Source organism: Dunckerocampus dactyliophorus, chromosome 4 (assembly GCF_027744805.1).
Source record: "Dunckerocampus dactyliophorus isolate RoL2022-P2 chromosome 4, RoL_Ddac_1.1, whole genome shotgun sequence".
NCBI classification, from domain to species: Eukaryota; Metazoa; Chordata; class Actinopteri; order Syngnathiformes; family Syngnathidae; genus Dunckerocampus; species Dunckerocampus dactyliophorus.
In genome coordinates this window covers 1,059,751-1,076,615 of record NC_072822.1, presented here as the reverse complement: position 1 = coordinate 1,076,615, position 16,865 = coordinate 1,059,751, and the positions used below count along the sequence as shown (strand labels likewise).

Here is a 16,865-nt window from a genome sequence, read left to right as displayed (position 1 = left end):
ATATATATTCAAAAATGTTTATATTTGTAATTTTTGGTTGTGTTACATTGTATTTTGAAGACAAACAAGCGTGGCTCATGCCCAGACATCAGGCCAAGTGTTTATTTGAAAGTATTTCATCATGTAAGTTGTTACTGCTGCCACGAGTGTGGACGTGACGAAGCCAGACGTGAGCACAAATGGCGGCGGCGGTCCTCAGGAAAACATCTTCATGAACTTGGGTTTGAAGAGTTTCATCCCCTCGCTGTTCTGCAGGTCTTGCGACTGGCTGCCGAACGCCATGATGGCTTCGTTGACTTCGTCGAGCAGCGCCGCTCCCAGCGCCACCTTGATGCCGTCCCGCCACGCCGCTAGCTTGGGACGGCCCGCAAACACATCCAGGCCACTCCCAACGGGCTGCCAAGAGACGATGAAGAATGTAAGCGTCGTCGACACCGTCACCGCCATGGTAAGGTAACTAGCTTGTTGCCATGGTAACACTCGATGTTATCCATCAGCTCTTTTCGTCTTAGTCTTATTTTTGTTCTCTTTTGGATGATACCGTCCACTTGCATTGGGGACAAGCAGATAGTGAAACTGTGCCCCCACCCCCCAGAGAGTGGAGCCCAGCCCGCCCCGGGCTACCCCATGCCCGACCCCCGACACAGGACCACCCGCCCAGGGACGAAGGAGGCATCGCCCTCCACCACTCCCTCCACCCCCCCACCCCATCAGACAGCCCGGCCCCCCAGCAGCCATCACGGCGGCATGCAGGCCACCAGTAGCACGGGCACCGCCCCCCTGAGACTGCCAAATCCCGCCCCCCAAGCGCGCAGAAGTGCCCAAGGCCGTGGAACACGTTTTCAAACAGAAGAGCATGTTTAAGATGGTCGGGTGTTGGCGGAAGTCTGCACTCCACCGAGGGACATTCTAGTCAAGCGCGGTGGTCAGCTGACTGGTCACATGAGTACCTGCAGGATTTCTGCGTAAGCCACAAGGTCGGCCAGAGAGATCTGCTCGCCCACAATGAAGGCTCGGTTCTGGAGGAACTTCTGCTCCAGCAGCTCCAAAGACTGGTTTAGATCGTCCACGGCGTCGTCCAGCTTTTCCTTGGGGACTTCCTGTCCCATGATGATTGAGTACATGGTCTACAGAGGACACACATCATCACACGTCTAATGTGCTGTGCCACATAGCCTCATACTTGCTCATGTAGTGCATCATCTAGTGTTATGTTGTGTGTAACGTAGCCTCATACTTGGTCATGTAGAGCATCATCTAGTGTTATGTTGTGTGTAACGTAGCCTCATACTTGGTCATGTAGTGCGTTATCTATCTAATGTGTCACACAGACTCATACTCAGCCATGTAGTGTGTCACATTGCCTCATACTTGCCCCTGTAGTGTGTCAGCTAGTGTCACATAGTGTCATGTAGTGTGTCACGTAGCCTCATACTAGGTTATGTAGTGTGCCATCTAGTGTCATGTAGTGTGTCACACAGCCTCATACTTGGTCATGTAGTGCGTTATCTAGTGTGTCACACAGACTCATACTCAGCCATGTAGTGTGTCACATTGCCTCATACTTGCCCCTGTAGTGTGTCAGCTAGTGTCACATAGTGTCATGTAGTGTGTCACGTAGCCTCATACTAGGTTATGTAGTGTGCCATCTAGTGTCATGTAGTGTGTCACACAGCCTCATACTTGGTCATGCAGTGTAGTGCATCCCAAAAAATACACAAATTCATATGCAAGGTGACATCATTGTTGTGTTCTGGGAGGGGGTGGAGCTCTTACCTTGAGCAGGAAGACCTTTGACCCATGAGCTCTCAGGTTCATGTGCTGCCAGGACAGGTACTCATTGACTCGCGCCCGCTGACGTAGGTCGGCGGGGTACCAGTGGTCCGGCAGCGAGGAGGCGTGCTTCTGGACCAGGTACTGCAGGATGGCCACGCTACCAAAGATTGGACACGGACACGTTAGGGGGCGGAGCTTCAACACAGGAAGTGAGCATTACGACAGTTCTGGTACCTCTCGGTTAGAACAAAGTCGCCATCCTTCATGACCGGAACTTTCTTTACTGGGCTGAGCTTCACAAATTCCTCGCTGTACTGCTGCCCTGACACACGCACACACACCGACGTTAACCGTTGCCGCTGTCACACCCCCTAATGTTAACATTTACATTTAGATATGAGAATGATCAGTATTTCAAAGTTGACATTAGGAATGTATAAAGTTAGTGTGCTCCTGTATGATAGCAGAACAAGTCGAAGTGAGTTTTTGCTTGCTGTGTTTTCTTCATTTTGTAAACGTCTTCATGCACGTGAAGGTTGAGGCGCGTGCACGTACCTTGGCTCAGGTCGATCAGTTTAAAGTTAAACGGAATGTTGGCGGCTTTGGCGAACAGGAACAAGGAGCGGCAGGGCTGAGAGCGTAGGTCCAGATAGAGCTCCATGCTGGCTGAGCAACGCCTTCAGAACCCCCAGGCTGACTGCTCAAGTGTTGTCTGCCTGGGGAGATGACACCCCACAAGCTCCGCCCACTGGACCTCCTGTCCAATAGGGTTGAGGAAAAGCGGGATCTCGGTCCTGAAGAGTTCTCCAAAAAAAGATAACCTCTCACATGACACTTGCGTGACAAGTCAGTTTTTTTTATGTTTTTGCCATTTTCGCCAGTGTAATGTTGGATTATTCACACACGAGCTCGTTCATCGAGCTGAAAACGGACTTTAAAACTAATTTAGATCGTTTAAAACATTTGTCCGTCAAAGTGAACCTTACGCCACCAGTGGATTCAAGGGTCATATGACTTTCACACGTCGCCACCACCGACCCAAACTGCAATGCTTCCAACTGCGCCTTCGATGTATGAGTATTGATGTACCTAAATCTATTCCTGGATTAAATTGACAAAAATGGCTCACAGAATTGGAAAATTGCCACAAAAACATTTTCTTGTATCGCTGATGTTTTTTGTTAAGACCACAATCGCAGCAACGCCGCCATCTTAGAAATGTACGGCACGCCTTCAGTGACAAAACAACTACTTTGTGTATGAGAATATGAATATAGCCAATAAATTATTTTGCTCTTTGTTTATCAGCTAAATTAATTTTCAAAATTGCCACAATATAAATATATCGCGATTTTTAACTCGCCAATAAAGGTTTCATTTGTCACTATGAATCATTTACAAAGACACGTCGCCAACTACTGGCCTGGCACTTTTCACTCATGACACATGCTGATTGGTGCCAAAACAATGAAAACCCTGTTTTCTGTTTAAAATCAACATTGGGAATGCAACCCTTGACCTATTTATTCGACAAAAATCTCAGTGTCCCCCCCCCCAACACACACACACAGTTAGAGAGGACGAAGTGTTCCTGGCCTGCACTGACTACTGAGGAAATAGTAGTGTCCTCCAGGGAATCAAATAGTGATCTGGGGAGGAAGAACTAGTGAAAACATCATGTGAAGACAACTTCAGTAGTGGGTGTGTCAGCTGATGTTTGTCTTCATGGTGGTATGAACTGTGCGGGGTTATAGCTCAGTGATAGAGCATTTGATTGCAGCTCAAGAGGTCTCCGGTTCAAATCCGGATGCCCCCTTGTTGAGACTTTTGAACTCGGGATAAGGACACAAACGAGTTAAGAGTTGGAAAGCGTGAGACTTTTGCTCATTAGCGACCACTGTGGACAAAAGAAGTCACTGCAGTTGTTGGCCAAGTAGCTGCATGGAAGACTAGGTTTCACGTGTAAAGATGTAGAAGCGTTGAAGCTCTCAGGTCACTGTGAACGGACAGAACGTGCCAAGTGAACCTTCAAGTCGTGTTCAGACATTTTGGAGGCGTTTCAGCGGTCTTACCTTCCTGCGGATGAGCTTCCTGCGAGGCTTCTTGGTGAGCTCGTCCTCCAGACGGCTCACCTCGCAGCTGAGCTCCAGCTCTCTCTTGGCCATGACGTCCTTCTCCTGCCACAGTGTCGTGTTCTCCAGCAGCATCATCTGCAGCTGCTTCATCTTCTCGCTGTTCTGAGCCCTCTCCTCCTCCAGCATCTTGGACATCTTGTCCTCGAACACCACCTCCATGTTCTTCATCGTCTCAGCGATCATGCTGCGTGGTCACACGGAGGACAGCCACTTCACTCACATCATGTAGTGTGTCACGCAGCATCATGCTGGCTCATAAAGTGTAATGTAGTGTGTCATGTAGTGTAATTGAGTTCATATCGTGTGTCAGGTCATCTAGTGTCCAGCAGCATCGTCCTTGGTCATGCAGTGTCATCTCGTGTCACGTAATTTGTCACATAGTGTCATTCTTGGTCATGTAGTGTCACATAGTGTCATCCTGTGTCATCTAGTGTGTCATGTAGTGCAATGTAGTTGATATGTCACGTAGCATCATCTTGGGTCACATAATGCTTCACATAGTGTCAGTCTTGGTCATGTAGTGTCATCCCGTGTCATGTAGTGTGTCATCTAGTGCAATTTAGTTCATATAGTGTGTCATGTAGCATCTTGGGTCACATAATGTGTCATCTAGTGTCCAGCAGCATCATCTTGGGTCCTGTAGTGTCATCTAGTGTCACAAAATGTTTCACGTAGTGTTATCCTGGGTCATGTAGTGTGTCATCTAGTGTCATGTAGCCTTATCTTGGGTCATGTAGTGTCACATAATGTGTCATGTAGCATCATCCTGGGTCATGTAGTGTGTCGTCTAGTGTAATTTAGTTGATATAGTGCACCATGTAGCATCATCCTGGGTCATGTAGTGTGTCGTCTAGTGTAATTTAGTTGATATAGTGCGCCATGTAGCATCATCCTGGGTCATGTAGTGTGTCGTCTAGTGTAATTTAGTTGATATAGTGCGCCATGTAGCATCATCCTGGGTCATGTAGTGTGTCGTCTAGTGTAATTTAGTTGATATAGTGCGCCATGTAGCATCTTTCTGGGTCATCTACTTGATGTAGTGTGTCATCTAATGTGTTGTAGTGTAGTGTCACGTAGTATGTCATTTAATGTGTAGCGTGTCATGTGGTGTGACATCTAGTGTTACATAGTGTCATGTTATCTCCATGTAGCGTGCCACGTAGCATCTGAGAAGTTACTTAGTCTTGTCTCTCTGGGCCTCCTCCTTGAGTTTTTGAATGGCGGCCTCCTGCTGCTTCTTCTGCAGGACCAGCTTCTCCTCCAGAGCCACCAGCTGTCCCGCCTGCGTCTCCAACTGTCCCGCTGGGGGACGACAAGACAAGTTGGGGGAGGAGTTCCCAGACAGGAAGACACCGGCGGTGTCGTCCCTCACCTTGCATGTCAATCTCGGCGTTGAGCTGCGTGATGCGATCCTCCAGCTGCTCCAGCTGCTTGTTGAGCTGCTCCATGGTCTCCTTGTCCTGCTCGGCCGCCTCCTGCTGCCTCTCCACCTGCTCCATCAGCATCTCCACCTTCTTGTCCTTGGTGTCCAGCGCGCGTTTCAGGTACCTGGTCACATCGTCCTTGTCCTTCCTCAGTGCCCGCTGCTCCAGCATCAGATCCAGGACTTGGGTCTCCAGATCGCTGCACTTTGCCTGACACCTGCCAACGTCAACGCACGGCTTTACAGCTCCGGCTGTTAGCTCGCATTTGGCAGGCTCTGGTTACTCATGCTAAGTGGCTAGCATAGAGGCTACTCATTATTTACTTGCCTTTAACAGCTTATAAGATCAAATGAAGCTAAAAAAAAATACAATCACTTTATATTACTTTCATAACAACACAAGAAGCTAACTAGCTAGCCAGTGTGCTCTTCAAACTTACTTATCCAGCTCATCCTCCAAATGTCGAATTTGAGTCAGATACAACTTATCGGTGTCTAAAAGGTCGGCTACCTCTTCCGCCATCTTCACGTTGTTTATTTAACACGTTTCTTAATTTTCGCTATTTCAAAATATTCAACTCAAGCGCCAGCGGCGGCCGTGCTGCATTCAGGGACAGTTCGTCAAGTCGCGTTTTCCAAACACTCGGCTCCCGGCGGCGTTTCTAAATTGAACTAAAGCCTTCACTTGCGCTCACGTCGGTCGCTCAAGTTGCATAAATCAAGGTGTTCTGTTGCGTCACAGCTTTCTAACACAAATATGACACGTCAAGAGTCCGTTTTTTTGTCATCCGTGTAATTGCAGTTGCGGCTGTCGCCGGCAGAGGTTATCGACGGCGTCCTCGCTGTGTCATGGATGGACGTCACACGATCACACCGAATGATGCAACCCGACTTTTAGACTTTGCAACACAAACAACTCTTTAATCAAGATGACACACATGCTAATAAATACATAAAATAATAAAGTGTACCATTGGAGCATACGCTTTATACATGTATTTATATGGCTATAATATATGGCTATAATATCTATCGTGTTGACCTTCACGCTGATTTTGAAGCCACAAAAAACAGTTTGCCTGAGATCCTGCCACAGCTAAACACGCTGAGATGGACCACTCGGACCACATCTCCTGAACAAAAACAGCGAGGGGGATTACACATACACTTATATATTTTTTAGATTTTTTTTCACACTTGAAAGCAGTCGTCTAAGGCTTGTTAGCATCTGTGGAAAAAGTCACAGCAAGTGTGTCCAAAGTGTGGCCCGGGGGCCATTTGTGGCCCGGGACACATTCTAAAAATATCATTTTACAAATGATAGGGAATCTTTTACAAAGGGAGGGCACTGGGGGCGGGGGCACAATATGGGAGCTTCCGGTTGAAAACGGGAGGGTTGAGGTAGACATGACATGAAATATCATCTGAGGAGTTGATCTTTGAGCAGCTTTGTGCGCCTGCTTGTTAAACATTGTTTTTTATACAAATCATCAGCACAGACTTCAAATAGCAAAGGGTTGGAATGTTATGATGTGATATTATGAGATACAAACGAAACAAAAAGTTGTCATTTTTGGAACATAAGGGTGGGGAAAAACGTATGATATTACCAGAATAAAGTCAACATGTTATGGGAATAAAGTCATAAAAGTCAGAAGTTGAAATAGTCGGAAAAATAAAATTTAAAAAAAACAGCAAAAATGAGAGAAACATTTTACAGGAATAAAGTCAAAATATGAAGAGAAAAAAAGTTGTATTTTAACATGAAAAAAGTCCACATCTTAAGAGAATAAACTTGTAATATTCTGAGGAAAAATTGTCATTTTAGTAGCATAGACTTGAAATATTTAGGAAAAAAATTGTTTTTTTAAATAGCTGAAATTTCATGAGAAACAAACGAAACAAAAAGTTATTTTAGGTGTGTAAAAAGTTCTGTTAATGTTAAAAAGTTAATGTTAAAAAATGTATTTAGAAGGTAAATCATTTTTTTGTATGTCTGATATGTCTTATTTTCTCTTATGTCTACTATATTGATGAAAGATGAAAGATGGCGGCCTCCGTTGTAGACGTCTCTGTGACACTCCCGTTTTTTTCTATTTTTTTTTGCTATTTTATTGTTCATTTTGGACATTCAACGCACTCACGCAGTACATTACAACAGAGAGACACTTTTGAACATCGGCAGGGTTCACCATGAACTTTCATTTAGCCTCTCAGACTTTGCCTTTCTTCTGCGCCGGGAGAACGCAGCAGCCTGCGGGCCTGGTGAGCTGAATACCCGGCGAGCAAAGCATCCGAGGCGTAAACGAGGCAAGCGAGCCGGCCTGCATGCTAGGCTAAAAGCTAGAGCGACTAGGCCACCGCTACCAAGCCTGCTGCTAGCCAACGTCCGCTCTCTTGAAAACAAGATGGACGAACTAAGAGCAAGGATTACAGCTCAACGTGAGATCAGGGAATGCTGTGTCCTCACCTTCACAGAAACCTGGCTGACGGAGGATATACCGGACTCGGCGATCCAGTTGGAAACATTTGCTGCTTACCGGGGAGATCGGACTTTAGCGTCTGGTAAACACAGAGGTGGCGGCGTCTGTGTTTACGTAAACAAACGGTGGTGCACAGACGTACAGACGATGGAAAAGCACTGCTCGCAGGACATTGAGCTGCTGATGGTGAAATGCAGACCTTTTTATTTGCCTCGTGAGTTTAGCGCTGTGTATTTAACTGCTGTTTACATCCCACCACGAGCTAACACCGCTAACGCACTAGGCCTCCTGCATGACATCATTGATAAACACGAGACCAAACACCCAGACGCTGTATTTATTATATCTGGCGATTTCAACCACTGTAACCTCAGGACTGTCCTCCCCAAATATTACCAGCATGTGAGCTTTCCGACAAGGGAAAATAACATCCTGGACCAAGTCTACAGCAACATGAAAGGTGCTTTGAAGGCTGTTCCAAGACCCCACTTTGGAAAGGCCGACCACATCTCCATATTCCTTTATCCAACATACAGACAACTTCTTAAAAAAGCTCCCCCTGTAAGTACAGCAGTTAAAGTATGGAATGAAGAAACTGATCAAGTACTTCAGGACTGCTTTGGCTGCACAAACTGGGATGTGTTTAAAACTGCAGCGGGGAGGGAAGATTGTACTGTTGACTTGGATGAATATGCTTCTGCTGTTACTGGCTACATTAGCACATGTATAGAGACTGTTACCACCACCAAGTATTACAGAAAATACCCTAACCAAAAACAGTGGATGAACTGTGATGTAAGGGCTAAGCTACGTGCTCGTTCGACTGCATTTGTCACGGGCACCGCTGATGACTACAAAAAGGCCAGATATGACCTGAGGAGGTCCATACGGGAGGCCAAAAGACAGTACAGACAGAAGCTGGAGGGCTACTATTCCACCTCAGACCCCCGGCGCATGTGGGCGGGGCTCCAGCACATCACAGACTATCGACAGCGGAGTAGCGTAGCCACGTCCAGCCAAACCACACTTCCAGATGAGCTGAATGAGTTCTATGCCCGCTTTGACACCCAAACTCCTGATGAGCAGAGAGGGTGGCTGAACCTGGGGAGCACACAGGACTCACCTCTCATGGTGACATCAGCTGATGTGCGCAGGGTTCTGAACAAAACAAACCCACGAAAAGCAGCAGGCCCAGACAACATCTCAGGACGTGCACTTCGGGTTTGCTCATCAGAGCTAGCTGATGTGCTTGCTGACATATTTAACCTGTCGCTTGCACAAGCATCTGTACCGACCTGCTTTAAGTCCACCATCATAGTGCCCGTACCCAAGAAGAGCAACGTGACCTGCTTGAATGACTATCGCCCTATAGCACTCACTCCTATTGTTATGAAGTGCTTTGAAAGAATAGTCATGACCCACATCAAAAAGAGCATCCCGGTCACTGTGGACCCTCTACAGTTTGCATATCGCCAGAACCGGTCCACGGATGATGCAGTCAACACTGCCATCCACACAGCCCTTTCTCACCTACAGGGCCAGGACACATATGTCAGAATGCTATTTATAGACTATAGCTCTGCTTTTAATACAGTCAGCCCCCACAAACTCACAAATAAGCTCCTCACACTTGGCCTGTCTCCCTCCCTCTGTAACTGGGTGTTTAACTTTCTCACAGGCAGACCCCAGTCAGTCAGAGTCCACAATCGCACATCCAGCTCAAGAATTGTGAGCACTGGGACCCCACAGGGGTGTGTGCTGAGTCCGCTCCTCTACACGCTCTTCACCTACGATTGCGTGGCCTCCCAGAACAACACCAGCATCATTAAATTTGCGGATGACACTACAGTCATCGGACTGATCACTGGTGGTGTTGAAACATCATACAGAAGAGAGGTGGCGGACCTCATAGCTTGGTGTCGTGATAACAATCTCCTTCTCAATACAGATAAGACTAAAGAGATGATCATCGACCCAAGAACAAGGGAAAAGGAGCCGCATAGACCCCTGTTTATTGATGAGACTGAGGTGGAGAGGGTGAAAACCTTCAAGTTCCTTGGCACACACATCAGCGAGGACCTCACCTGGTCTCACAACACCCAACAAATTCTGAAGAAGTCCCAAAGGAGACTGTACTTCCTGAGAAGACTGAGGAAATTTGGCATGTCCACCACAATCCTGAGTTGCTTCTACAGATGCACTATGGAAAGTGTCCTTACCGCCTCCATCACTGTTTGGTACGGTAACTGTACAACACGTGATAGGAAGGCACTCCAGCGGGTGATCAAGACCTCACAGAACATTGTTGGGGCAGCCCTCCCCTCACTGCAAGACATTTATAAAACTAGAGTCCTACGAAGAACACACAACCTCATCAAGGACAGCACACATCCACAACACTCATTATTCACACTCCTACCGTCAGGCAGACGCTACAGGAGTTTGAAGTCCAGGACCACAAGGCTGGCAAACAGCTTTTACCCACAGGCCATCAGGCTTCTCAACGAAGCACTCACACACGCCGCACGCAACACACACACACTCATAGCACTTTATTTATTTATTTATATTATTTATTTGTATTAATGTCTCTTCTGTTGTTGTTGCTTAATCTATTGGTATTTATGTTTCTTATGTTCTTATTCTTTTTCTTGTGTTTTCTTTCTTTTCTTGGGAGAATGAACAGAATAAGAATTTCATTGCATAGTAGAACTGCTGTTTTACTATGCATATGACAATAAAATTGACTCTTGAATCTTGAATCTTGAATTGTGTAATAGGAGTCCAAAGGTGACTATATGGGTGTAATTTCATGTCTGGAGGGCTCTAATAATGTTAAAAAGCATATTTAGAAGGTCATAAACAGGTTTCCTATGTCTTATTTTCTCTTATTATGGCTACTGTCACGTGGTGGCACACACTAAAAGAGGTAGTGTCCTGTGGGTGGTGTAGAATTAAGCAGGCCTATTAACTCTTCATAAACTTTAATCACACGCTCTGTCCGGGTTGTATCATACACCTAACAATATAGCTTTCTCGCTACAGCTGTTGGTCCCATTAGCAGTGTCACAGTGCCCTCTACTGGTCAAGCATGTAGCAGTTCAAATATAGACTTATAAGGCAAAACCCATGAAAAAATACACTAGTCAGCTTTGTTCGTATCTTCGAAAGTTCGCACGTTGGATGTTCGTTAGTAGGGGACTTAGTGTACTCACAAGAACTAAGGCAGGCCAGAACAATGCATGGTAAACAACGGCAGAACATGAGCATGGAACGTCAGAACAAGAGAAGACAATCTGGCAATTTACTAAGCGTGGAGCACAGGTCTGAATAGTCCAACGAAGACTGATAACAGGTGTGTACAGGAACTCCTCCCCTAGGTAGGCAGGTGCGCTGCAACAAAATACCATTAGATGGCAGCAGAGCAGCAACACAACTATGACAGCTACGATATTGGGTAATAGGAGCATAAAGGGGACTATAGGGTTATTTCATGTCTAGGCAGCTCTAATAATGTTAAAAAAGTGTATTTAAAAGGTTGTAAGCAGGTTTTCTATGTCTTATTTTCTCTTATTATGTCTACTATATTGGGTAATAGGAGTGTAAAGGTGACTATAGGGGTGTTATTTCATGTCTCGAGGGCTCTAATCATGTTAAAAAGCGTATTTAGAAGGTGTTCAACAGGTTTCCTATGCTTCAACTACCGAAATATTCCATTTATTAGTCAGGAATCCTATTTGGCAGAAATGGACTTATCTGGAACCGATGGACCGCCACACTAACGATGCTAATGAGGCCACAGGATGACGACATCCAGTAAGAAGCAGCTTTTAAATCTTTAACTTGTTTTGTGGGGGTCAAACTAGCGGGGTGGCGTCAGAAGCAGAGCTTTAATACCTTCGTGCGCACACACACACACACACGTACACGTCCAGTGGGCGTCTGCTTCCCATTAGGACAGAAGGACACGTGCTCTTTGTTGTGCAAAGCCAGGCTGACATGAACCTGAAAGGCGCCACATGAAGAAAACCTTTTTTTCCTGAATGAACTCAACATCAAGACAGGAAGCTTTAATGAGAGTCAGATCACGTGACTGCAAAGTCAGGCACCCTGATCATCAGGCGTAGGCAGGTGTAATTACATCGCGTGGCAGCAGAGGGCGCTGCTGCACGCGTCAAATCATTTATGAGGCTAATGAGTCCCGGGGCGGGGGGGCAGGAGGAGGTCACAGTTCACACTTTGGAAGCCACAAATCAGGAGCAACAAGACCAAGCGCTGACCTTTGTCCTCCAGCTCTATGAATGACCTTGTCCTGTCTTGCTTTGGACCACAGGACGACAAAGACAACGCACACCGTCCCATGATGTTTATTCCCATGATGTCATACCTTTTAAACCAAACTCATTCTCCAAAAATACCAACTTTATTTTGCATCTCATAATATTGCGACTTCGAAAAAAGCAACAGATTTTCTTCTTGAATATTTGAACCATATTCTACTAAAATGATGTATTTGCCCTCATCATGCTAGGACTTCATTCTCATGAAATTGCTACTCTTTTTCTCATTAGAATACAACTTTTTTTTCGATTCTATTTAACAGTTTCAACTGTAATTTTTTCCCTCTTAATATTTTGACTTTATTCCCATAATATTATAGCTTTTTCTCCAACCTAGTTTTCCAAAAATGACAACTTTATTTAGAGATGTTTTTCTTTATTATAACAACCCTATGCTCCTAAAATGGAATTAGTTTTATTCATAATATTACAAGTTTATTCTTGTTAGTATGCCATTCTTTTCTCTTAATATTTTGACTTTATTTTTGTAAAATTACGCAGTTTTTTTTTTATTTTCCAACTATTTCAACTTTCTTTTTGTATATGTTCTTTTCATAGTTAGGACTTTATACCCACAATATTTTGCCTTTATTCTCGTAATACTATGACTTTTTTCCCAGCCTATTTTTTTATAATAATAATATTAATATTTGAAGTTTGTGCTACTAAAATGATGTTATTTTTTCCATGTCAAACTGTGACTTTTTGTCCTTAGATTACATAGATTATTTTTTGTCTTTAGATTATTTTCTCTCAATATTTTGGAATTGACTCTTGTAAAATCACAGTTTGTTTGTTTTTTTTGTTTAAATTTTCCAAACGTTTCAATGTTCTTCTTGAATAATCTTTGTAAATGTTCTTCTCGTAATATTATGACTTTATTCCCATAAAATTATAACTTTATCCCCAACCTCATTTTCCAAAAATGACAACTTTATTCTCAAAAAATTGCTCTTTTTTCTCATTAGAGTACGACGTCTTCCTCTTAATATTTTGACTTTATTCTTGTAAAATTTTTCCAAATCTTTTTTTCCCCATTTCTGCTGTGTGTGTGTGTGTGTGTGTTTTAACTATTTCAACTTTCTTCTTGTAAATGTTTTCCTCTTAATATTTTGAATTTATTCCCATAATATAAGTTTTTCTCCAACCCAATTTATTTAGTTTTTGGCTTTTTTTTCTCATAATATTGTGAGTGAAAAATAAAATGTTTTCTTTAATAGTTCAAGTCTATGCAACTAAAATGACATTACTTTTCCTCATAATATTACATGTTTATTCTCATAAAACTGCTGCTTTTTCTCTTAATATTTTGACTTTATTCTTGCAAAATTATAGTTGCTTTTTTCCATTTGTGCTGTTGCTGTTTTTTTTATTTCAACTTTCTTGTAAATTTTCTCCGAGATTAGAACTTTTCTCATAGCCTCATTTTCCAAAAATGACAACTTTATTTTTTTTTTGTTTGTCATAATATTGCACCTTAAAAAAAACAACATATTTTTTCTTTAATAATTTTTTTTTTTCAAATGAAAATGTGATTTGAGCGGGACTCATTCAAACACGCTTGACGTCGCACACAAACTTTTTCCTCCAGCGAGGGTCACATGGTTGAACGTGAAAGGGCGCTACTTTGCCTCTTTCATGTTTTGGAAAGTAACTTATATATATACAAATATATACATAAATACATACACGTATATATATATACGTATATATATTTGTATATATACATTATTGTGTGTGTATATATATATATGTGTGTGTGTGTGTGTGTATATATATATATTTGTATACATAGTATATATATTTGTATATATACAGTATATACTGTTTCAAGAAAAAAGTACATTTCGGCTTGTACAATTTTATTCTTGTAAATTTACGAGTCGTAAATATACCATTTTACTCTTGTAAAATTACAACTTTCTTCCTTATTCTTGTAGACATACGAATTTTATTCTCGTAAATTTGCGACTCTATTGTTGTAATGTTAGCACTTTTTCTCGGAAATTTACAACTTTATTCTCGTAATTTTACAAGTCGTAAATGTACGACTGTATTCTTGTATATTTACAACTTTATTCTTGTAATATTATTACTTTTTTCTCGTAAATTTACTACGTTATTCTCGGAATTTTAAGTCTTTATTCTCGTAATATTGCGACTTTTTTCTCATAGATTAACAACTTTATTTTCGTAAATTGACACGTTTTTCTCGTAAATTTACGACTTTATTCTCATGAATTTACGACTTTATTCTCGTAATATTACAAGGTTTTTTTTTCGTAAATTTACGATGTTATTTCGGTAAATTTACAACTTCTTTCTACGGAATTTACGATGTTATTCTTGTACATTTACGACTTTATTCTCGTAAATTTACAACTTTATTCTTGTAGATTTACGACTTTACTCTTGTAAATTTACGACCTTATTCTTGTGTTGCACTTTATTCTTGTAAGATTGTGACTTTTTTCTGTCCATGTTTGCTGCTGTGTTGTTGTTTTTTGTGCCGCAACATATTGTAAAACTCAACGAGGTTCTTCATGTTTTGGATAAAATCATTTTTGTATTTGTATTCGTGTGTTGGTCCACCCCCTGGAGTTTGACAAGCAGCACCTGGTGGCCGGTGAAGGAAGTGCACGTGGTCTTTGTTGTGGTTTGAGGCTGCTAGCTAGCGTGACTTTTCCAAGACGTCTGCGTTGTTTCTCCTTCCTGCTTCCTTGTCAGCAAGTCTGCGTCGTGTCACGCCGTATTTACTGACTCGGATGATCGCCCTAATTGAGATCCTCTGTCGAGTGCTGGCGCGCTTCCAGGCTTGTAAAAAAAAACCTAGCGGAGCCGCGCTTGTGTGTGATGACGATGAGCCGCACCACGAATCAGCCGACGCTGCACTTTTGCGTTACGGCGGCAGGCAGCGGGCCGCGTTTCCGCCTTAAGTAGACCCTAAGTGCTGATTTGGGGTCCTCGTAAAGTGCACGTGTGACAAGACGGGCCTGATGTGGTCCACGGTCTGCTCTTCTCGCCAGGCCGGCCCGGCTTTACAGCCTTTGCAAAGCGAGCCGGGTGCGACCATGAAAGCCTCTGCGCTGTGAGCGCTGTAATTAACTGAAAGCGTCACCCGGTGACGAGGGAGGGTTTTTGGTGCGCCAGGTGGGTCACAGGCTGGACCCCCACCCCCACACCCCCGCCTTTCATGTCCCAGCTGCAAAAATAAAAGCTGCCGGGATGGAACGTTACATAGGTTGCCTCTTTGTCACGCTCCTTACTCCAGCAAAGAAACCACTCACACGTCGCCTTTCATTGTCTTTTATTTCTCCAACATAAACCTCCTGCTCACATTTATCAGGACTTTGTGTGTCAAACGAAGCTACTTCCTGTTAGCCGCCGTCCAAATGCTCACTCGTCATGCTAAGCTAACGTCCTGATGGATGTACTTTTATGTTTATCGAGTGGAACAGCCACTTAAAACAAATGTAACAACAATCTTTACGATAGTGTTTAATTTTTGTTGCTTTCGGTGACTTTTAACTGCAAAACTGGGAGATTGTTGTGTGTAAAAGAAAGCTACTTCCTGTTAGCTGCCATATTGCTAAGCTAACATCCTGACTGAACACCGACAAAGTGCATTTATGTTTATCATAAATGTTTATGTTTATTTTTCTTAAACGGAACATCAATATTGTTTAAAAAAAATTAATTTGGTAATTTTTGTGTAAAAATTTCACATTTCATAATTGTTTAAAAACATAAAAAAAAAATTTGGTGAAAATATCGTCATTTTTTGTAAATAGTTTGTTTATTTGGTAAAAGCTGTTAAAAAACATTATTTTAAAAAACATATTTTTTAATATTTAAAAAATATTTTTCCAAAATTAAAATACTTTTTGTAAAAATGTTCTTTGTAATGTTTTTGTAAAAACATATTTCAGAACAAAGCTTTGTGTTATTATTAGTTATTAGCATAAGCATCTCAGCTTTTTGTCTTCATATTTTTGCTCTATTTTTCAAATTTTTGTGTAGTTTTTTGTTAGATGATATTTTTCGAGTGTGCCGCAGACCAATTAAAAACAACAACAAAATGAGCCACAAATGTCCCCTGGGCCGCACTTTGGACACCACTGTGCTAAGCTAACATCTTCCTGTTAGCCCTCTTGTTCATCTTGCTAAGCTAACATCCCGATTGAACAACGGCCAAGTACATTTATGTTTAGCGCGTTTGTGGCGTAAAAAACGACTTACTACAAAAGTAGCAACAATCTGTTTAATTTGTGTTGCTTTTGGTGACTTCTAGTGGGAGATCCATCCATCCATTTTTTATACCGCTTCATCCTCATTAGGGTCTTGAGGGCATGCTGGAGCCTATCCCAGCTGACTTCGGGCGACAGGCGGGGTACACCCTGGACTGGTGTCCAGCCAATGGCAGGGCACATATAGACAAACACTCACATTCATACCTATGGACAATTTAGAGTCACCAATTAACCTCACCTGCATGTTTTTGGAATGTGGGAGGAAGCCGGAGTACCCGGAGAAAACCCACACACACACGGGGAGAACATACAAACTCCACACAGAAATGCCCAGGGGAGAATCCAACCCAGACCTTCCCGATCTCCAGACTGTTACTGTGTTGGCCAACATGCTAAAATGAAGCTTCTTCTTGCTAGAGGCCACGCCCCTTTGCCCAATGATAGAACAACACGGGACA

General features: G+C 43.1%; 2 protein-coding genes and 1 non-coding gene across 4 annotated transcripts; 1 reads left to right on the top strand and 2 right to left on the bottom strand.

Annotated features, from left to right (window-relative positions):
* Nucleotides 1-88: 88 nt before the first annotated feature.
* Nucleotides 89-2,586, bottom strand: gstt1a (glutathione S-transferase theta 1a). Its single transcript, XM_054774783.1, has 5 exons — nucleotides 2,332-2,586; nucleotides 2,011-2,098; nucleotides 1,777-1,933; nucleotides 951-1,127; nucleotides 89-396 (listed from the first exon to the last, which is right to left on the bottom strand). Exons 1-5 carry the CDS (start codon nucleotides 2,435-2,437, stop codon nucleotides 196-198), a joined length of 729 nt encoding a protein of 242 aa, XP_054630758.1. The 5' UTR covers nucleotides 2,438-2,586; the 3' UTR covers nucleotides 89-195.
* Nucleotides 2,587-3,245: 659 nt separating this feature from the next.
* On the bottom strand, nucleotides 3,246-8,256 carry LOC129180374 (myosin heavy chain, cardiac muscle isoform-like). Of its 2 annotated transcripts, none has more exons than XM_054774785.1 (5): nucleotides 7,805-8,256; nucleotides 5,284-5,552; nucleotides 5,090-5,213; nucleotides 3,849-4,095; nucleotides 3,246-3,772 (listed from the first exon to the last, which is right to left on the bottom strand). In XM_054774785.1, the coding sequence occupies exons 2-5, from the start codon at nucleotides 5,504-5,506 to the stop codon at nucleotides 3,770-3,772; spliced, it is 597 nt and encodes a 198-aa protein (XP_054630760.1). In that variant the 5' UTR covers nucleotides 5,507-5,552; nucleotides 7,805-8,256; the 3' UTR covers nucleotides 3,246-3,769. The 2 variants fall into 2 exon arrangements, with proteins under 2 accessions (XP_054630760.1, XP_054630759.1); XM_054774784.1 differs by lacking the exon at nucleotides 7,805-8,256 and adding an exon at nucleotides 5,775-6,200.
* Nucleotides 3,521-3,592, top strand: trnac-gca (transfer RNA cysteine (anticodon GCA)). Its single transcript has one exon. It is a non-coding gene; the product is annotated as a tRNA-Cys (tRNA).
* Nucleotides 8,257-16,865: the final 8,609 nt, after the last annotated feature.

Coding starts and splice junctions, on each gene's coding strand:
- LOC129180374 (XM_054774784.1), bottom strand. CDS start 5,857: ATGGCGGAAGAGGTAGCCGACCTTTTAGACACCGATAAGTTGTATCTG. Junction 5,553..5,774: donor TTGGAGGATGAGCTGGATAA/GTAAGTTTGAAG, acceptor TGACGTTGGCAG/GTGTCAGGCAAAGTGCAGCG. Junction 4,096..5,089: donor GCCCAGAGAGACAAGACTAA/GTAACTTCTCAG, acceptor GTGACCACGCAG/CATGATCGCTGAGACGATGA.
- gstt1a (XM_054774783.1), bottom strand. CDS start 2,437: ATGGAGCTCTATCTGGACCTACGCTCTCAGCCCTGCCGCTCCTTGTTC. Junction 1,934..2,010: donor GACTTTGTTCTAACCGAGAG/GTACCAGAACTG, acceptor AATCTTTGGTAG/CGTGGCCATCCTGCAGTACC. Junction 1,128..1,776: donor CAAAGGTCTTCCTGCTCAAG/GTAAGAGCTCCA, acceptor TGTCCTCTGTAG/ACCATGTACTCAATCATCAT.